This window comes from Branchiostoma lanceolatum, chromosome 1, assembly GCF_035083965.1.
Source record: "Branchiostoma lanceolatum isolate klBraLanc5 chromosome 1, klBraLanc5.hap2, whole genome shotgun sequence".
Classification (NCBI taxonomy): Eukaryota; Metazoa; Chordata; class Leptocardii; order Amphioxiformes; family Branchiostomatidae; genus Branchiostoma; species Branchiostoma lanceolatum.
In genome coordinates this window covers 31,305,840-31,328,427 of record NC_089722.1, presented here as the reverse complement: position 1 = coordinate 31,328,427, position 22,588 = coordinate 31,305,840, and the positions used below count along the sequence as shown (strand labels likewise).

Below are 22,588 nucleotides of genomic sequence, written 5' to 3'. Positions count from 1 at the left end.
GTCTATGCGAAAGATAGCCGTTGAAAGGCGACTTCGCTTTTGCAAGACATGGCCGTCTTGGATTTTCAGATCTCCCCTAGAAAACGACGGATTTCTCTCAAATCTTGCCCAAATGTCTATGGAAGCTTACTTAGTCCTTGTATGAATTCCCATGCGATCACCGCCATTGGTTTTTGAGTTATTAATAGTTGATTTTCGTTCATTAAATTATTGTTTTCTGGCAACATTTATGAATAAAAGTTTACATTTGTCCTAAAAGATTGAGTGCAAAAACACAGGAAGGAATAGGTGATACCACCGAAATATTTCTAGCTGATTTATATGAAAAATTCTGTCAATTTCACGATGTAAATCACTTAGTTGCGTCATTTTTATGATGTCGGACGGGGACTCGGACCTTTCGGTTTGGCACTTTTGACCGTACGTGCTCCATATTATTAATAACCAGTATCCTCGAGCAGAAACGTGGAATAGCAAAACTTCTAAAAGTACAGATAGATGGGCATATTGACCTACTTTTGTGGAAGTTTGATCTACAAATATCACTTCCTTCTAGTTTTATGAAGGAGAACTCTATTCCGTAAGTTAGACAAGTCGGAGAGCGCGCGGTTGGAGAGCTTTGCCCGGGACTACGTTGAGGGTTTCATAGCTCGCCTAGAATGCAAGGGGTCTAGCGCTATAACGTTTATTAGCATATTAATCTACTTTTATGAAAGTTTAATCGAAAAGTATCCCTTCCTTCTTGTTTTATGAATGGAAACACCCTTCACCATAATTCCGCAGGTTTTCGAAACACCGTGCCTATCACATGTACCTATCGGATATACATAATTTCGAAGTTCGTAGAGCAATCACCAAGATAAGAATATGTAGTCATAGATTAAATGTGGAAATCGGAAGATACCATAAAAGTCCCCGTGACCAGAGGTTTTGTCCATTCTGTCCAAATGAGATTGAAGATGAACAACACTTTATCCTAGATTGTCCACGATATCATGATAAGCGCTCAAAGCTGTTCAACCTTCTTTCCGCCTGCTCAACAGAATTTGATGCATTCCATTCTATAGATAAATTCAAATACATTCTAGAAGGAGACAACCCTTACTGTGTACAAATAGGTAAATATATCAAAGAATGTTTAGATCTTAGAACTAGTAGTGTAAGTGATAGGTGAATTTCGACATGTTGAAGTATTCATATACTTGTTATATTTGTACTAAGGTGAATTAATTTGTATCCCATTGTTATTGTTTGCATGTTTAGTTGTAGAAGACCTTACGGAAGTCGCTGTACTTCTGTTGTGTCAATAAAGATTTCACATGATACTCGACAGGTGTCAGATAGCTTTTCTGATCACCAAATTTATTACTAACTTCGCCAAAAAGCCATTTTCCTAGCGTTTGTACGTATGTTTGTATGTGGTTTAGCAGCATAAATCAAAAAAGCTATGCAACGTTGTCGAAAAAAAACCCTAATGTACAATGCACACAAAAGACATTGCAAACAATAGAGTGAATAAATCTTCAAATCTTTATTTGTTTAAACCAACATCGCAGAAGTACATAATTCATACAGATACATAAGGGTAATTCAGTTTTAATAGCTGTTCTGAAATAAATGTTACTAGTTCTCCTGTAATTCACTTTATCTTCACGGTAGCACAATTTCACGGTGTAAGCAAAATGCACATTTTCACTGAACTTTAACTTCACGGTGATGGCATGTGATTTACAGAATGGATGTGTGAAGGAATGATAAGTAATCACAATAGTTTTTTTTACCGAGATGATAAGTTCACGGTACAGAGGTGACCACGAAAACAGTCAACACAAAGTTACAGTGAAAGAAACAAGAATAGTCTTATTGGAAAAGAAAACTTACAGTATTACACTTCGTACCAGCAAAATACAAAATATTGAGCTGAATACAGAATTTACTACATTGTATATGCTAATTGCTTCATACAGTTTTAGCAACCTATTCCTAAACATGTGCCACTCAGAGGACTAGGCATGAAAAGGGATCACATCAAACCAACACAGACAAACGGCCTTAAATTCACTATCATTTCTAACCATTCTATGTGTCGATTTCATCCTTAATATATTCTCATCAGTCAGACCAAGGAGGTTAAATGTGTATTTAACCTCCTTGGTCAGACCAATGATATTCTTAAAAGGCTCAATCATTTATAGAACATAACAGAGAGTTTGCTAATTGGCTACCTCGTTGAATCAGTCATGACTGAGGTGCCACATGACTTTGGAACATATGATCTGTTATGATAACATTCCATAGGATTAGCTTAAACGACAATTCAATGCAATTGAATGAAATGTACTGTGTTATACATGCATTGGTACAATTGCACTTATAATACAGACAGGTTACTGTAGTCCTGGAATACATAATCAATTGCTACTTATAAGAGACTATAAGAGACATTACACTGGGTGCCCATAACTGTGGATTAATGATACTACATGCGATATGTATTATCTTTAGCATGACAATTTTCTACTACATCTTCAATCTAGTAAAGAGCTATGCTTTTCATAGAATCTAAATCAGAGTCATTGCCATTGTAATAAACATATTTATGTCATGCCTGGGCCTGATACGGGTGTTCCGGACCGTGTGATAACTATCCGGATCACATAGGGTTCGGGAGGGTTATCACACAGGCTTCCATAGAATATTTCGAACGCATTTCGAACGCGCCGGTTGCGCGGCCGTCGGAAATTCGAATACCGGATTCGGAGATTGGAATCAATGTTGCTACAGTTTCTTGTTCGAGGACACAAAACTCCCTCAACTTCTGGCGCATTCCGCATTGAAATGTGTGTTTTCTCGGGTGGGTATGGCCAAGGTATGACATAAATAAAATACAACACGTTGTATTCCGCATCACCCTCGGTCCCAGCCCTCCCGCGGGTCGGATCGCCCTCCGGCCTACGGCCGTCGGGCGATCCGACCCGCGGTCGGGCTGGTACCTCGGGTGATACGGAATACCCCGTGTTGTATTCTATATTTATGTCATGCCTGGGCCTGATACGGGTGTTCCGGACCGTGTGATTACTATCCGTATCGCATAGGGTTCAGGAGTGTTATCACTCGGACTTCCATAGAATATTAAGAATGCAATTCGAGCGAGTTGATTGCACCGCCGCCGAAAATTTGAATACTGGATTCGGAAGTTGGAGGACACAAAACTCCCTCAACTTCTGGCACATTCCGCATTGAAATGTGTTTTCTCAAGTGGGTATATATAACATAAATGAAATACAACACAGTGTATTCTGCATTACCCTCGGTCCCAGCCCTACCACGGGTCGAATCCCCCTCCGGCGGTCAAGCTGATACCTCGGGTGTTACGGGATACCCCGTGTTGTATTCTATATATACATGTTCAGTGCACTAGAATTGAAATTGCAGTTTGGATTTCTAGGGTAAACTTGTACTAGCTGTTTGACAGACTTATTGTATTGGTTAACCCTCCATGCATTATAAAAAAGTAGGACTTGGTTGGTGTTGATATATAACTCCTCCATGCAGAAGCAGGTAATCCATTGCTGCATTATCAGCTTCTCTCTCACCCACTGTCATCTCATGTGTAGATATAGGCCATTGATGGTCTGCCTGGGTTGAATATCATCAGCACCTATAACAATGACAACAAAAAAGGTGAAGGATGGGTTGATAAAGACAATTGCCTTTTTCCTAGTGCTTATTGTTGCCACAAAAATGTATCTGTTTAGTATAACGTCTTATGACAACTATAAGGACCTAATAATATACTACAGACAGAAGTCTTGGCAACTTCAGCCTTTGACACATGTCCCTGTGACTGCTCACTCATCAAAATCACATTTCTGCTTTGTAAAGTAGACTGGTAAAGTTGTAAGTTTATCATTGTCAAAATATATGGGGTTGGTATATGTACTACCATGCCAATTTCAGGACAAACTAAAGTTAATTTACATGAAGCTAGGTCCCATTCCATACAAGAGACACGATAATTAAAGATTAATGAATAATAATTATAAAGAAAAATATTGTGACTTTGTTGAATGTTTGAAAATGTGCTCTTTCCTATGTGAAAAATCGCTCTTTCCCACAAATTTTACTTAAAATGGAATAAGATATTAGAGTTGTCGTGTACTGGTATGTGTGATAAATGAATACAGGAGAAAATATTTCATCTATACTGCCCATGGCTATAACACAAAACCAGCTGCCTTTGCATGCTTGTAAAGTTTGAAGTTAATTTACACTGAAGGGCAATTATACACTGAATGAATAAACAGAAACCGGTATGTGTTGATGGGTTTAGCATAATAAAAACAAGTCTTTAGAATTTTCAATGCAGATCAATTATGGGACATCCTACTAGTAACCACACCTGAACTTACATTTTTGTGACAATCATAGACTCTGTTCATAATCATAGCAGTATTTACCCGGACACAGAGGTTGATTCCTTTCAGGATTCCTGGTACTGGCTGGTAGGAATGGTAAAATCCAGAATAATCCTGACTTAAGTTCCCTGATCATAATGAATATCTGAATATCTTTCATCACATAGATAGTGATGGGATTCTTGTCCAAGGGTGAACCAGTACTGTGCTTTGTGCCAATTGCATCATGGACTATGTGTGGGAAATTTGTGGGAATGGATCATGTTTAGCTTTCCGAAAATACAACTGACTTTTAAAGGAAACTGTATGGATGGGAATAATCCAATAAATACCAGCTGAGGTTTAACAGGCGACCTCATCAGACTTAGGACGAGGCATGACATTTTTTTGTAGCAGGTAACAGTTCCAATGATTATTAAAAAAAAAAAAACTGAGTTTAACACTAAGAAAACATCTAACTGCAAGCCAATGGATACTGCACACCACATTCCTTTCTCGTTATTTTACCACAACCACGATTTTCTCACGAAGTGGAAAACTTGTCCTGTCATTTTCATTTTCTATCAATGTCCCTCTCTTTCTTCAATAGTTAGATATGTTGGGTTCTTGGAAAATGGCCCCAAGGATATTCATGGGGGTTTGGCCCCTAATGGAATTTCCCTGAGGAAAAGATGGGTCAATCTATGGGGTGGCTGGAGGGAAGGCAACTCATGATATTGCTTGGCCCGGGATTGGGGGGTGGGGGTGTGGATTGTGGTGGTGAGCAGACACATCATACTGCCAGTCAGGCCTACAGATTATAGTGGCTTTGTACCCGCACAAAAAATATTACCAACACAAGCATATGCATAAGTATACATTGCACAAGAACGCACAGACACACACAACACATTATAAACCAAATAAATGCATGTACTATCACACATACACACAAACACTATATATACAGTCTGTATTCCTGTATACAAGATGTGAGACATCTGTTTAAAATTTGTGGCATACAAAGGCTCATTTATTGCCTGGCCCATCAAACTTCCAGTTTTCTTTATTTTCCATTGTACACCCCCCCCCCCATTATATTCCATTGTGTACTTTGAATTTTGTTTATACAGTAATTGGTGGCTTTTTACTAGTATTGGTAGAGTTCTTACTGCAGCAACCAACCACCATCCTCTACCCCCATCCCTCCAAGCATTCCCCCAAGGCTTGAGCCAGTTTTTCTTCAAGGGAAATTTCATAAGATTAGCCAAACCCTGAAACCCCCATGCATAGCCTTGAGGCCTAGAAAAGGGACGCCCACCCCACTAGCCCAGCCCTAGGGTAACCACTTTTTTTCCGGAAAGCCATCATGTGTTTGAATAGTCCTATAACAGAATGCAACATGTTTCTAAAATTTCCTCATTACTCAGTAGCTAGTGGCATGAGTGGTATGCAATGTGGCTTTGCTATGGCTCACATTTTTGGACAAGCAAACCGGGTCACTCCCATTCTTCTCAATAAGTGCGTTAGGCTCTTTTACGTGCAGACACTTATGCCTGAAGCTCCCTCATATACACAGGGCCACTGGCTTTGCATCACCATCTAAAATGACAAATGCAATAGTGTGCCATAGTGACATTGTAACAGTGGGGTTCAAGTGCCTCCAACTGACCAGTCTAACTGGTCACAACCTTTTAGCCTAGTGGTTAAGGTGTGCGTGCCTGTGATCTGGGCTGCCGGTTTCGGCGTGGGTTCGAATCTCGGTTGGGATCACTTGTTGTTACTCGCTCCTTTGATTTGTTTCAACATTAAGACCACAGCAAGTCCAGAAAACGTTATATCAAAACCTGACAGTTCCACTGTACTGCAGCACCATAACAAGCTGCTAGGGGGCCCAAAATCTATTAATTGTCTAATTCAGAACAAGGAGATCTAAACCTCCTTGTTTAGACCTATTTAATTATATATTATGTAAAGATGAAGAAGGGAAAACAAGAAGCCCTGGATGTAACACACGGTTGATCGTTTCAAAGCTTCTTTTGTTTGTTCCTAACAATGAAAAAGAAGTCTCCGAACAGTAGGGCAGGGTGGGTTAAGACAAGATATTGACTGTAAGTTCGAGTTGGTAAGTTCTGGATGAGAAAAAGTGATGTCATGTGACCTGTCAGCAACCTGATATTGGAGTCGGGAGGGGGGTCTTCAAGTAAGAATTATCCAGGATGGTGGGCCATCCTTATACAATTTCCAGGGCTCATCACCCACACACCAAATATCAATACAATCCTTCCAGACCTTCTTAAGTTATGCTGTTCATCAACGGAGTTCATTTATGGAATTCCTGGGCTGAGCATTGGGGGGGTGGAATTATGAAGCCGTTCGTCCCTGGATTTCTAGTCACGAACTTTCTTCCGTGCTGGATGTCCAGTGACGAGTCGCCATATTTTTGTTTCCGGATTCGTTACTAGGTGTCCATTATCTAAAACCTCTATACTTTTGCCATTGTTTGGACCGACTGGACATGTACAGTTTTGGATTTAGTTGTCTGAACATACTAACGTTTAGGTAGTACTGTTTTGTTCCTTGCTTAATTGGTTATGGACATAGATTTTGGTAGGTAATATCAAGGTAATATAAAGTACATTATTATTTCAGTGTACGTTTTCTCCCGATAAAGCCACAAGCCACAAGGATATGTTGTCGTCGTTGAAACGTAACAGAATGTGATACTCATACTGTATTTTATTTTTTTCTTCATTCGAACGTTTTCCAAACAATAGCTTTGATTAGTGTTTGAAGTAGGAAAAAAAAGCATTGAAGAGATGCAGCCCTGAAAATAACGTTAGACGCTCGTTAGAGTCTCAGCACTCTGTTAGCAGTCCTGACAGGAGGGTTCCCAGTACTGAAGCTGCCCTGAGTACAGGAAGTCCAGTACGTATACTGAGAAAGTCTCAGTACTGGAGCTCCTGTTCTGACGACCACTTCCGTACTGGTTGTCCAGTACTGACAAAGGAGGCAGTTACATTTGCATATTTGGCTTTTGCCACATACATACAAACATACGCTACCAGAAACATAAGAATGACGAAGGTAAATATGCACCTACCTACTGGTTGATAAGGCTGCGCCGGTGGTCAGTGGATCTGGGATGTGTCATCGACACAATCGATGTTGGTGAAAGACACTTAGCAGAGTCTCAGAAACAAAACACAAATTTGTGAAAGGTTGATACTGTAAATATTTCGAAGCAGTACACTTCTTGATTCTTGTTCTGGTGTAGAAATTGGCAGAATACGGCGGAATACGTTGTTGTTGTTGTTGTCCTTGTTTAACGTCTATTATATCGCTAGACGTGGTCTCTTGGTGCTGTGTTACGCTTAGTTCAGATACGGCCATGTTATCTGCACTAAGCCGCCATATTGGAAAATCGGACGACCTTTAGTCACTCCCAGCATACACTTTGAGGACGGTGACCCCGCCAGAGTAGGTCACCATCACCCCGACTCGCTATACTCTCGAGGATGGTGTATGCCAGCATAGCGGATTAGTATGCTACCTCGATATGTATCGATGGATGGTGGTCCCCATTCTACGAGTATTATCGAGGATGGTATAAGAATGGGGTGATGGCTCAGTGCGTTTGAAGAAGTATAAACAGCGCCGTCTCTTGTTTGTAGTTTGTTTAGACTTCCCCGTTTAAACCTTGACGACTGTATTATTATATCGAAACTTCCAGTCACGTTTTAGCTTCAGCACGCGATATCCTAGCCTGGGTGCCATCCTATTTCAACCGGGGGCTCCTACACTCGCTTCCCTAAAAACATATATGTATATATTTAGGATAGCGAGTGTAGGAGCCCATGGTAAAAATAGGATGGCACGCAGGCTAGCAATATCCATGGAGAAGTTCACTTTTCTCAACAACTTCTGCATTGCTGATTGTCTGCTCCATCGGGGAGGTCAAGGCTCTACTCAAGGACATAGATCCCAAGAAAGCTAGCGGTCCTGACGACCTTCCTACCTGGACTCTTAAGGAATATGCAGAGGACTTTGCTCCCGTCATCACTCACCTCTTTAATGTCTCATATGAAGAGGGTACGGTACCAAGTGTTTGGAAGGCAGCGAACGTAGTTCCCATCCCTAAGTCTAAGGGAGCAACCAAACCCAGCGACATGAGACCTGTGTCCCTCCTCCCCGTTTTAGCTAAGCTGCTGGAAAGGTGTATCCTTATAAGACTGCTACCCTCTATCACCCCGGTCATAACCAACCAGTACGCTTACCTTAAGGGCTCTTCCACCGTCTTCGCCGCCATCAGGATGGTCCATACGTGGTTGACAGCCCTTGACTCAAGAGATAACATTGCAGTCCAGGCTCTGTTTGCTGACATGAGCAAGGCCTTCGACAGAGTGAACCATGCAATACTACTACAACGTGTGAACAACGTGGTCGCAAATCCACGCATGGTAGCGTGGTTACACAACTACCTGCAGGGTCGCACCCAGAGGGTTTCTGTAAATGGCAAGTTCAGCGGTTGGAGACTACTCACATCCGGGGTACCCCAAGGAGGGGTGCTATCACCCTATCTATTCCTGTTATTCATGAGTTCTCGTACCACGGTCTACAGGGATACCTTAGATGTGGGGTACGCCGACGACGTGAGTCTGTCTAGGTCAATCCCCTCGGAGAATGGTACTACAGTGAACCCTATGCCAGCAGAAGCGACTCAGCTTGATACCTGGGCACATGACAATGACATGTTGTTGAATGGCAAGAAGAGTCAGGCGCTGCTGATTTGTTTCAAAAGAAACATTCCTGCGTTACCATATCGTTGTCTCTGGGAGGCGAACCTGTTACAGTCACAAGAACAGCGAAGGGCCTCGGCTTTACCTTTGACAGTAAACTGTCCTTCCAGGATCACGTGAAGTCTACTGTTTCAAAAGCCTCGAGCAGGCTGCACTATTTGAGATTACTGTGTAAGCAAGGCATGTGTGTAGCCGATCTGGTTCAGGTGTATCTGTCCCTTATCCGCCCCGTCCTTGAGTACGGGCACGTCCTGCTAGTAGGCTGCAACGAAGAACTGTCGGCCAGTATGGAACGTGTCCAGAAACGCGCATTACGTATTATCTCCTGTGGGGGCAGGCGAGCTGTTCCAAGCTTACCAACCTTGAAGGAAAGGAGAGAGTCAGCAGCACTAAAACTCTTCAAGGCTATGCTGTCGCCTGAGCACCCTCTCCATGACCTTGTTCCCCTCCAACGTTCGACTGCTACAGGCAGACAGCTGAGAAACAGAAACACTTACACGCTGCCATCAGCCAGGACTCAGCGACTAAACAAGTCATTCCTGTACTGTGCCATAAGACTCTATAATGAAAATGCCTGATCCACGGCTGGCCCGTTTTGGTTTTGATATGAATGTGTAATTGTTAATGGTATATTTTATATGAAACTGTACTGATTTTAAAATGAACACTTGTAAAAATCGGAACACAATTCAGGGAGGCGTTAGCTAGTCCCTGCTCTTGTACGATTTGTTTTGAATTGAATTGAATAAACTTGATATTATTTAAAAAAAGTATGGAAAACTACGCCCCGAAGAATTGAAGGGTGCCGAAAGTACTTGCTCAAAGGGAAGGCGGTTCTGCTGCAGTACCAAACAAACTCGCCAGGGGGCCACCAATCGACCTTGCCCTTCGTCGTCTCGAGACCAACCTACATACCAAATATCATTACAATGCTGAGCACACATATCCGGAAACACAAACGGACACACAGACAGGCACACAAACACAGCCAGGTTTCTTAAGACTATTTGTGTGTTAGTTTATCTGTTGACTGTTGTGTGCTGAAAGTGCGCAGAGTTTCCGTGTTGTTCGTGTATTCGCAGTCACCCGTCTCGTCACAGAACTTAATTGTCAGCTGTGAATCACTGAGTGTCCATTGAACTAGCCATGGATCGCTATATTGAATTTCTATCTTAGCATCCATAGGATAGTGACTATTGTTCACAGCAGCATGTTATAGTAAACAAAAGAAGAGGAACCAAAATTTCAAGAGGAAAGACTTGAAAGAGGAAATGACTAAAATTTGTTGATACAGGTGCTTCTGAGACTATATGTTCAACATGAAGACATACACTGTGCTCTTCTTCGTCATCGTGTGCCTTCTAGTTCTTTCAAATTGGACGGACATAGAGGTGCACTTGTCAGCCAAGATCGCAGAGAATGCCAACATTGGACGGCAAATTATCCGCGTTCTACCGGCCAAACCAGGAGCCAAGGAGGAAGCTCCATGTGATATCATAGACGGAAACGTTCACGGGCGCTTCGATGTGACTGACTGCGTGATTATAGTAGCCCGTCCTTTAGACTATGGTATAAGCAGACGATACAACCTGTCAGTAAACGTCCCTGAAATATCTGGGACACGTTATGTTGACGTACAAGTCGAGGACCGTGGAGGGATATCCTCCTATCTACAACAACACTTGTGAGCTGCCATTCCGAGGAAACGACGGCTCACCTGGGCAGCCTGCTTTCAACATGGCAGTGATTGGGGAGTTGTACATGGGGAAGGGTGGTGGACTTTTCACGGTAGGTAAGGAGCTATCGTTGAATTCGAATAAAAGGGTCCAGAGTTACACCAACAGTGACTGTCTCGTTGGGATTGTGTTCGGTATGCATGCTCTGCATGACGCGAGAATAGCGGCCGTTTTGTGGGTTTCAGGGAATAGTCAGTGCTTCCGCTGTTTTACCCCACTCGACTCTGAGCATGTCTTTGAAATTCAAGTCGTTAACGAGGACGATATTCCATGTAACTTTTCAAGTGGCCTGACTTTGGCGGACATTGACACTAAGTCTTCCACTTGGACTAAAAATAGGTTAAAGCTTTTAAGTTCTTCCATACTTCAGTCTACCGAAACGCGGCGTTTCGTCTGCGAACTGCCGCAAGGAAGACCAATTTCTTTGCCGTTCAGTCAAGATGGAAATGTTAATGAAGCCTTTGTGACTGGACTGGAATTTGAGATCGAACCTATCGGGTGTCCACTGAACAAGTTCGGTTTGACCTGTGACCAGAACTGCACTTGTGAGAACGGCGCCCGCTGCCATGGGTTGAACGGGGCCTGTCAGTGCCAGCCTGGGTGGCAAGGTGTCGTCTGCGACATTCCTCACAGTACCGTGGTCATAACTGCGACCCCTAGCGACTCGCGACAGATTCACATCTATGGTTCTGTGACGTTACGCTGCAAGTCTTTCCGTTTACCTGTTGAGAAGATGGTTTGGAAATTTCCAAATGGAACAAGAAAGACACTACAGAAGACCAAAGAAGATCAAATAAGGATCGAAAGCATCCAGTCAGAAAGCAAAGGTACCTACACCTGTACTGTTGTTACGGAAGACCAAACGGTCGTTCACGCACGTTATGAGCTGCGGGCAGTCGCTTGTCCTCCCGGGAAAACAGGAAAATTGTGCGAAGACGACTGCAACTGTCAACACGGTGCCAGCTGTGACCGATTGGCCGGCTGTGTCTGTCCGCCGGGATGGACAGGAAGTAGTTGTGAGACTAAATGCTCGGAAGGTATGTACGGACAGAACTGTAGCGGTGAGTGCTCCTGTGATAAGAATGGTGTCTGCAATCCTAGCGACGGTCGGTGTAACTGCACCGACGGGTGGTACGGTGTGCATTGTACAAGCACGTGTCCAAGTGGTCAGTACGGGTGGAGATGTCGGCAGGCCTGTAAGAACAACGCCACATGTCACCACGTAGATGGGAGCTGCGCATGCGCGTCGCCCTGGACCGGAGAGCGGTGTGACGTCATCCAACCCGAAACATCCCCGTTGCCATTGGCACTGCAAATCTTCATGCCCCTTTCACTGACGCTGCTTTTGTTGGCAGCATTAGCGGCGCTTTACAAATGGAGGAGGGCCGCTCGGGTGAGACAAGGTGAGGCCCTGGAGGAGACTCAAGTTCTACTCGAACTTAGAAGTGTGGAAGAAGACCTGGCACAGAGTCTGCAGCCCGGTTGGCTAAGCAGATGGGAAAGAAAGGCGAGGTATCTGACTCCGGGCAATCTGATTGGCCTGGGCACATTCGCGCACATCAGAGAAGGACGTTTACGCACCGGTAACGCTGACGTCACAACTGTGGCGATCAAGTCCGTCCGTTCGGAGGACAGACTGTGCTATCAAGCCTTCTGTCGTGGGGTGGCAATGCTGGTAGTTTTGAGCGAAAACTATCAAGAAGAAAACCGTGATGGGCATTCCAACATTATCAAGTTGTTCGGAGTCATCACGAAGTCCACGCCAAAGTGTATTCTATTGGAATATGCTGCCAAGGGTGATCTCCTGCAACTTTTAAAACAACAGGCTAGAGATGCTGCAGCTCGTCCACTGGGCAGCTTTCTCCGCTACGCTGTCCAGATGTCACGTGCCCTGAAGGAGCTCCGACGTCTGCGTATCGCTCACGGTGACGTGGCCGCTCGAAACGTCCTCGTCAGTGAAGACGACGTCGCTAAGCTGTCCGACTTCGGTCTGGCCCATGACGTGTACACCACAACCACGTACGTCTCAGCTTCAGTTATAAACAACGACGCGAATGAACTCCTGCCCCTGAAGTGGATGGCTCTGGAGTCGCTGGAGTCTCGTAAGTTCACGTGCGAGAGCGACACGTGGTCGTTCGGCGTGCTGCTGTGGGAGATTGCCGCCTTCGGAGAGGAACCCAACTATCAGCACGAGATTCAACTGAGTTGTCCCTGAGACAGGGGTATCGTCTGCAGAAGCCGCCCGGATGTCCGGACAGTCTGTATGACGTCATGAAGTCATGTTGGCAGGATGGACCGTCCGCCAGACCAGAGCCGGCAGAATTTGAGCAGAGACTGACAGACTGTTGCCAAGAGATAGATCCACTGTTCGTCATCCAGAAGGAGTACGAGTCCACAGTTTAGAAAACAAACCAGACTCATGGCAGATATAAACTCTGACTGTCTGAGGTTCTAAATTTCATACGTGTTTTCGCTCGTTTTGAATTGAATCGCCATGTCCAATCAAATCCCGACATTTCTCTTGAAAGCGTACACTCCTCTAGAAAAGCGCACATTCCTCGACTTTAAAGCATACATGTCTCCAAACAAGCAGACATTCCTTGATTTTAATGCGTACGTCCCTCCACTGAAAAGCGAACATTCCTCTGCTCTTAGCTAAGCGTACATCTCGGCTTCACAGTCGAGGAATGTCCTCATTTCTGGAGGAATGTACGCTTTCAATCCGCATGTCCAGATTGGAACGGGTGTAAATGTCCGCCACATTTAGACAGCAGCTGAACCGGTAATAGCTAATGACAAGTTTGCCGTACACATTGTCAAAAGTTCAGTTTGTGTATGATATATATATGTTTGTTAAATGAAAAAGACAGCTAGGTTCAACACTGTTAGATATTCTTGTACTCGTCACTGAGTTGTCAGCGATATGGTCAAGAGGGAAAGTTATCCCGTTCATCATATCTACGTTTTTATATCTATTACCATGCATTACGTGTATAATGGTGTAGGCGCACCCGGCCCGTGCGTTTGTGTAAGGAACGTTAACTGACTAACCACTAACATGACAGAGCCTATATTCAGGCTACTACACTTGTATTGTATTTTGCATATTACATTTTTGCGACTAGTTACCTTCGTCGACGAAGTTTCGTCGAGAAGGTTATTCGATGATGCTTGTCTGTGTGTCTGTTAGTGAACAGAATAAGTCGAGAACGCCTGGATGGTTTGTTGTCGTAGTTGGTGTGTCGGTGTGTATGTGGGAAATCTCAAGATGATTAGATTTTGGGCGAAGTGTTTTGCATAATTAACGAGAAAAGTGTAAAAATGTGTTATATTGTATGCTGAAGTATGTGTACGTGTTGGCTGTGTTGTTCCAAGGCGTCATGGATAGGGGTAGGGGTCATGAGGGGTCATGTTGAAGGCAGGAAACGTCAGTTACACAAATTGGCTGTCAGCCAGCTGTAGGCATTGGTAAGGTAGTCTCCAAGCAGACCTATGGGTTGGCTATAGCAGGGGCAGGTTTTGCTTCAGACTTTGAAAGGGAATTACTCAAGAAGGGCTTGGTGGATGGTCATAAATTTTTGTAAGTACATAGCTTGAGTGCTGATGTACATGATTAGATACTTATTATGCAAATCAGTATCTAATTTGCATAATTAATGAGGAAAGTTTATGCATCCACCAATTTCCATGATAGGACTCTCAAACATGTGACATATGTAACTGAGGAAGCTTTAAGAGAGAAATATTAATAAATATCAGCTTTGCAAAAGAGAACCTCATTGACATAATTAATGAGAAAAACTATAACTCGAGATGGCCTTGATGGATGGTCATGATTTTTGGTATGTAGATAGCTTACATGATGCTTTGTATGATTGGATGATAATTATGCAAATCAAATTCTAACTCGCATGATTAATGAGGCAATTTTAAAAATCTGCTGTGTTCCATGATATGACTATTCAAATATGTGACATTTGTAACTAAGGAAGAGAGGAATGTTGATAGATAGGAAATATGCAAATGTGGGCCTAATTAGCATAATTAATGAGAAACTACTATAATTCCATACTGGTAAATGACGGCAATTTCATACTTGTGGCATTAGGAAGTTGTGTGAATGTGAACACCACTGAATCAAATTATGCTAATAAGGATGGAGCTTATTTGCATAATTGATGATAAATGTTAGCATAACCTTCTTTGTTAAGCTCATAGTCATAACAAGGAGGTTTGGACAACTTATGTTATTTGGGTGAAGAGGATCAACTGGTATGATTGATGATTGATGAAAAACCCTCCTAATACGTCAGTCATAAAGGTCAAAATCATTTGACGAAGGTATGAGGTCGTAGAACCCTTGTTCATTCTTTTTCATTATGTAATATACCAACTATGAACTCTAATACTAGTCTCTGTCTCTCTCTCTCTCTCTCTCTTTCTCTCTCGCTCTCGCCATTGTGTGGGCTGTTGGCCCATGCATAGCTCCGACGACAGTATCAGGTTGAACGAACATTTCTTGGTATTTCGAAAACCGTCTGGCTTGCGTCACTTCTCTTGCGTCACTTTTTTTGTCTCTCTCTCTCTCTAAATTTTCATATGTATAAGTACTTTAGTCTACTTGTATATATGTATATCTGTACTATAGTATAGTAGCATCAGGCACACTGTATGATTATTACCGGCACGCGAGCTACCGCAATGCTCTGTATCAATTCGGTAAGCAAAGGCTGAATAAAAAACACTATAGCTATTTCATGCCGTTTTTTTATTTCATATCACTATATCTGTGTGGGTCAATCTGGTAGTTTAGAGTGCGCACGCCGCTCAGTGCCCCATCCCCGCAGCCTGGAGAAAAACTTCCCAATTCCCCGCTTTGTGGACTTCAGCCACCTCCGAACTTTGCCACGTTTGGACTTCTTTGGTGGCATTTTCTCGAAGGCGTCGGTTGCAGCCTCCAGTTTCTTCGACCTTTCTTGGCCATCTTGCAGCACTTGCTCTTGCTCGTCCTCGATTATCTCGATGCCCCGCATGATATCTCGAGCTTGCTTCTTAGAAGCCCTGGAGACACGGGGCAAAATCTCCTTAAGAGTTCTAGATCTGTTCCCCGGATCTGCCATCCTGAAAGGAACATGTACAATTTAAGTAGGATGCTATCGGCTCCAACCCTGCGGCACCGCCAAAAAGTATCAAGTTTTCAGACCATGCTGCCACTCGCACATAAACAGCACCTCATACAAACATTATCTCATACTTTCCATGAGCCATCGGTTTAGTCAAGGTAGCCTGGTATAAACCATACCATTGTGACTTAGTGCCGCCGGGATCTTTAATAGCTTGTGGTGCTGAGAGTGTTGCCCTGCTCCAAGCAGAAGTCCGTCTCCGGCTTGTTTTCGACGTTTTTCAGGTCCTATTTTGTCGCCAAGTCAGACATGGATTCAAGAAATAAAACACGTTATGTTATGTATTTACCACTCACTTCTGTATTTAAAATGCTTCCTGTTCCAGTCTACTCCTTATATTTCACTATCTACTGGTATTTCATTTCATAATGTTACCGGTGTTGTTTTAGTTCGTTCCATTTCGTTCCATTTCGTTCCATGTCGCACTTTCTGGGGATCGCTCACCCTGAGTACAATAACGCACGCCGGCGTATTTTTAGAGGCTTGAGAATGGTTTATAGGCTATGCCAGATTCATGTAAGTTGAATCGGATTTCGCCCCTATCAACGGCGCAATGGCGGAGTTCACCCAAGGGTTAGCTTTTCAAAGTCCGAAATTGTTTGTCAAACAAATAGCACAGAAGAAGCCATCTCATGGTCATTTTCATTCAAGTTAGAAATGAAAAAAAATTGTCTCTTGCTAAGAATTATTGTGAATGAGAAGCGCCTAGCTGATATGAATTTCCAATAACAATGGATTTGTTATATCCCGTTTCCCGACCGAAAAAAAACATAATGGTAAAAGTGAAAGTGATTTCGAATAAGTTTACCTCAAACTCAATAAACAGCTCGTGACAGAGAATACAGACGCTACCTAAAGTTAATAAAGTTTCATTGTATCGGGGAAATCCCCCTTCCTCTTTTCAACAAGTATAATGAACAGTCCTGTACAAGGTATAGTCTCGTGCATGATCGATTGCCTAAAATGGCGGCCAAAATAGTAAACAAGTCACCTGTCGCGTCACTTAGCCGCCTAGTAAAGCATGTCCAGAGTACTCACCTTCACGAAAGAGTTGGAAGACACACAACTCAACCAGTTGACAACCTGGTTTTTGAAGGTAGACTCTCTTTGTCCGGTGTTCGAACTGGTAATATGGGAAACGATTAAAAGTCCACTACTTTGTCGGGTATTTACTTAATACCCGTTGGCGACCGCCAATGCGGTCCTTTGGACTGCATAACTCCGGGGTATACATCCGCCAGCGTTGCAAAAGGTTCAGTACAACAAAGCCCAAGCTGGACACTTTGGTTATTTTACGTTGCGGAATGCAGACATTTTTAGTAAACGATGCACACTTTGGTTATTTTACGTTATGGAATGCAGACATTTGTAGTAAACGATCAGTTATTTATGCGTCAATAAACGATATGAAAGGCCAGGTGAATGTTTTGATAAAAACGAAATTTTACTTTCATTTTGCATCATTTGTCTGTGCTCTCTCGATCTGGCTGTCGCAAACTGTAAACACCGTCCCGTATCAGGTGTATGGGCACGCGCACACTTAAAGGAGTCCTAAACTCCAGAAAGCGGTGTTATTGTTATATCTTATCAATGAATACATAATCAGCCGACTTTTTACAGAATTCTGCTTATGGTGAATTACACAAGGTGCGTTTTTAAAACAATATGATACTCACTAAACCCTTGCAGACCCTACCCATGTATTTCCTATGTGTAAACATACATCTTCAATGGTGAATATTTTTGGCATAGATGAGGGTGGTTAAGCACAATAAGAAGGCCAATTGCTAATAAGATATAAAATAACACAAAGCAAGACGAGTTCTTCTTAACCCCCCTGACATTCTTTTTGTAATCTAACTTTTGTCAGGCCTTGTCAGGCACATTGTAATAAGCCATAGGCTGAGGTTGTTTAATTTGATTAATCAGAAAATAGAGGGTCACCTGGGGAATTCGAAAGAATACTGAATGCTTTTTGATACGCACGGGACTGGTGGGTACTTTATAGTATACAGTAAAAAGTATTCATTTTCACTTCCTAAAATTATCATCTATTGGAAAATAACTCCCCCTTCTGGACTTTAGGACTCCTTCAACTCTGTCAAGCCGCGAGCAATGGGGACGTTTTGGTATTGATCTGTAGGTCATTTAGCTATTTATTGGCAAATGTAATTAACAACTCACAATACATTACACTGACTCTCAGGCAGCGTAGCTGATATTGGAGAGGCAACAGATAGGACAGACAAATACATAGGCAATGGCAATTTACGCATCACTAGTTTAAGTACAATGTTTCTATCAATCAGTAAAAATCAGTCTTGCAATCCAATCTAACATCGTTAAATCATTTGATTACATGCGCTATATGCATAGGTACATTACTATATACACAAGATAAAATAGGTCGACCTGTAGGTCGTTGACCTTGAACTGAGCATTACTTACGTTACGCTCACATTTCAAAACCGGGGCCCGGCCGGGCTGTTTGCGAAAATGAACAATGAAAGTGTATTTTACCCTTGATTTTACTAAAGATACAACATTTTTTCTCGTGTTTTGTGTGTTTTGTTGTTTTTTTACATCATACTTATCGTTTCCACAAACTGCCCGGCCGGGCCCCCGTTTGGACATTCAACTGTACCATAGCATAAGAAAGACCTTGGATCTGCCAGAAGTTGGGAGGAAAAATCAGTGAATTCGTTTATTTTCGCGTGGATCTGATACTTCACTTTATTTCATGTTGTGCACCCAAATTCTTTCTGTGCACCTAAATTTTTAGGTTAGGTACTAGGTGCACCAATGTGCCTATTCACAAGAACGCTCCCAGAAATTAGGCAGTCAGAATAAACGCTAACTTACAACTCGTCTCAAAACAAGTGATCACATCCTATTTTGTGATATGTGAATTTCCTTCCTGTGCTAATATAGATATCTTCTAACGGCCAGAAGTCTTGGTGAACTTTGTTTACTGTCACTTCGACGAACATGACAATGGGAAAATCCGGCCGGACAGCTGTAGCCTCCATAGCAGGCTCCTCTGGTGGTGTTACCTATGATTTACGACTTACCCCCTTAAAGAGTCATTCAGACAGAGAAGCGCTGATACAGACTATTAACAATACACTTCAACCTCTCTGGTACACCTACCGATATTTCCGTGTACTGTTATCACATCCAACTCCTATATCCACCCACATAGGTCAATTTCGTTGTACTGTACTTTGTTCCAAGTCCTCCATAATATAACATCGATAATGTAACCCATATACTGTTATCGATAATATTTTGTAGTTCTAGATGTAGGATGGGTTAGCCTGCATGGTACCGGTAATATTGTTGTTTGATAGCTGTTGCCATACAAATTATACATTGTACCACAAGATTGTCAAGCAATCATACATTCATCAAAAAAAGCAAACATGCGTTTGAACAACCGGCGAATCGTTTTCCTTTCATTTTTTTGGTGCGATTATATTAATATGGAGCTTTGCAGTGTGAGGCAATACTCTGCTGGTCCGTTCTACCTTAGTTCTCAATCTTAAAATATCTCGGACAAATCCTGGACTATTATCAAGATCAACTGTACGTATGCATACAGCTAGTAGCTCTAATTCTACCATGACATTGAACAGAACTTGCAAAGCCTGTCCATACAAGCATCCTAATATAAACCAGAGTTGCTTTCTTTACTAGCCCACGTAAAACTTCAGACTAAGTTTAAAGGCAACCAAAGCAATATTAGGCCCCGAAAATGGAAAGAAATAAAATGCTGAAATCTTTATGGTAGTGACATTTAGTAACATTGTTTAGCACATTTGCGAAATAACTTCATACTTTGAGCATTCTAAAACCGCGGAAAATCGTGCCATACGATGATCCCCTTAGTTTCGCGGGCCTACAAAAACTCCGGCCACGACTTTCAGTGAGTTATCACATCACAACAACGTCGTATATTAGCATCATGGACGTTGCTATACATTGTGATAGTGTTGTTTGAACTAATCATATATAGAAGCGAATAAATAACTTGACTTTCAAAATAAGATTTTCGGGCCCTAATATTGCTTGGGTTGCTAACAAACAAAATGCCCGTGAGTCATAATTTGTGTTACCGGTACGTCCAGTGGATAGGGAACCCTGTGCTTGGTATTGTTGAAAATGTAGGATTGCCATGAGTTTTTCTAGAGTCGGTCTATCAAAACGCATGAGGAATATGGATTTAGTGCTATTCATAAATATGATGCTTTACGTTATAAGTTATTCACATTTCTCAAAACAAGTACAACAAGCTTTAAGAGTCTCGATGTTACAGACTGTTTTGAGTATATATTTAAATGCAACAATCCCCACAATGCAAAAATAGGTAAATATCTAAACGACTGCTTTAATTTATCATTAAAAAAGGACCGAAACCAGTGATTAGTCCCACTTGATTATAACACTATATCAAAAATGTATGCTAGCCCTTATTGTATTAGTAATTAGGATGTTAAGTTTTATTCTGTACTTCTATTTTGTATTATGTTTAACAATTCTTTCCATACTTTGTACCATGTACAATTATCGTGCAATAATGTTCTTCTGATATCATCTATTCACAAGTGAGGGAATTTACTTTCTATATAACTAAATAGGATACCTCTATCATAAGCATACATAGTACAATCTATAATGAAGTGGACTTCATCTTCTAGATCTACAGTATTTTAGGTACAAAATAGACTTACGCTACGGTCACAATTGCGCCGGTGCCCGTAGGGGGTGTAGCCCCGGTCGGGACTCAAAGCCACAAATTTGTCCCGGTGGACTGCCGGATACCGGGGGAGTAGCTCTCGGAGTTATCACGATTAGCTTACGGCGTCTATTTGTTACCGGGTCCCGGCTTGATGTTAACTCCGAGTTTTGAAAAATCCCGGAGCCCGGCCATGCCCAAAAATGTCCGGTAGGCGTGGGGTGTCCCACGGGGCCGCGTAAGGGTCCCGCCCGAAAGTGTAAAAAACAGCTCGTGAACTACATGTACCTGGCGGGACCGCTTTTTCCAATTGTGACCGTAGAATTGAGAGAGGTGCATTTATGCCTCCCTGATTCAATTCGCAACTTGTGGCAACTGATTCCCTGTATTGTTAAGAATACATAGATAGACAACAATTCCAATCACACCAAATAGCATCAGAATCACCACTGTGCAGACGATACATATTGTCCACTTATTGGACCTCAGCCTCGTCCTGACCACAAGGAGGGTGGACACCCTCGCGAAGTCTCCGGTGGTGGCGTCCAGTCTCTCCGTTCTTTCCAGGACATTTTCCAGCTGCCGGTCTCGATGTTCCACGAGTTTCTTGGCGTTGTCCCTCATGATGTCCTCAAGTTTCTCCACCTCACGCTGGAGATCTTCAACTGTTGCTCCGGGCTACAAAACAAATATATTCTGATTAGCCTTTTGATTGATAAACATACATGCTAAGTCGAAGATCATAGCTTTTCTATAATATAATGAGTCGTGAGTTTCTTGGCTCCTGCATGTTTCAAAAGAGAAGGGGAGCCATAAGAACGCGGTACTAGTCAGACAACAGTTGAAAGTCGAGACTGTAATTTTGAAACATCAGTACTGATCGAGGAGCTACTATATCAGGGGTGCCTATGTATCATTCGAAGTTTACGGAGTGCATACTAGTTTTACGAAATACATACGAATTCTACGGAATTCATACGATCCACTTCTAAGGAACACACCAATTTTACCGAATTCATACAAGTTTTACTAACAGTAAGGATCGTATGCATTACATAAAACTCGTTTTAAATCCGTAAAATTGATCTGTTTCTTAGTAGTGGATTGTATAAATTCCGTAAAATTCGTATGAAGACTTAAACCCCCCCCCCCTTTACATGGGCTATGAGAGTTCCCCATTGCCATGTGAAAAGAAAAAAATACTAGAGTTAAATATTTGTGCTACATATACTTCAGGTTTGCTATGTTAGTTTAGCGATTACGTGGTCTTTTTATAAATATGAATTGGTTTCGAATTTTTCTTTTTATTTCAGTTGAATATGTGATAGTTGTGTGCCGATTTGTTAGAAATAGAGAGAACGCTAGCGACCCCAAAAAACACCCCTCCCAATAAAATGGTTTGGCGACCATGTGACGTCACAATTCAAAATGGCGGCCACAACACTTGCCAACGGATCCAACAAAGGTTTTGCTACGCAAACCTGTAATTACGTAAGTATCAATGCAGAACTTGGCCTATACAAAACCATTACTAGTATACCATTAGCCGGTTATCAAATTTCGGGGGATTCCCCGTTGTCATGTGAAAGTGAAAATAAACAAGTGCCCCCAAATGAGGAACACTTCTTGTCGTTATATAGTATCTATTATCACAGGAAGGAAAGAGACATATTACAAGTTGAATAAGATGTCGTAAGTTGTTTCGTACATCCTTTTGATTTTTATTAGCTATGGGCGA

General features: G+C 42.3%; 1 protein-coding gene and 2 long non-coding RNA genes across 3 annotated transcripts in view; 1 reads left to right on the top strand and 2 right to left on the bottom strand.

Annotated features, from left to right (window-relative positions):
* The window catches only part of LOC136448898 (uncharacterized), a 136,448-nt gene that overhangs the window by 39,824 nt on the left and 74,036 nt on the right, over positions 1-22,588 (bottom strand). The window lies entirely within an intron of this gene.
* Positions 1,517-8,018, bottom strand: LOC136448719 (uncharacterized). The gene is made up of 2 exons (XR_010757917.1): positions 7,501-8,018; positions 1,517-3,661 (listed from the first exon to the last, which is right to left on the bottom strand). It is a non-coding gene; the product is annotated as an uncharacterized lncRNA (long non-coding RNA).
* On the top strand, positions 10,640-13,147 carry LOC136440989 (uncharacterized). Its single transcript, XM_066437205.1, has one exon. The coding sequence runs from the start codon at positions 10,823-10,825 to the stop codon at positions 13,145-13,147; it is 2,325 nt and encodes a 774-aa protein (XP_066293302.1). The 5' UTR covers positions 10,640-10,822.

Excerpts from the sequence above, each read along its gene's own strand:
- LOC136440989 (XM_066437205.1), top strand. The coding sequence starts at position 10,823 with ATGTTGACGTACAAGTCGAGGACCGTGGAGGGATATCCTCCTATCTAC.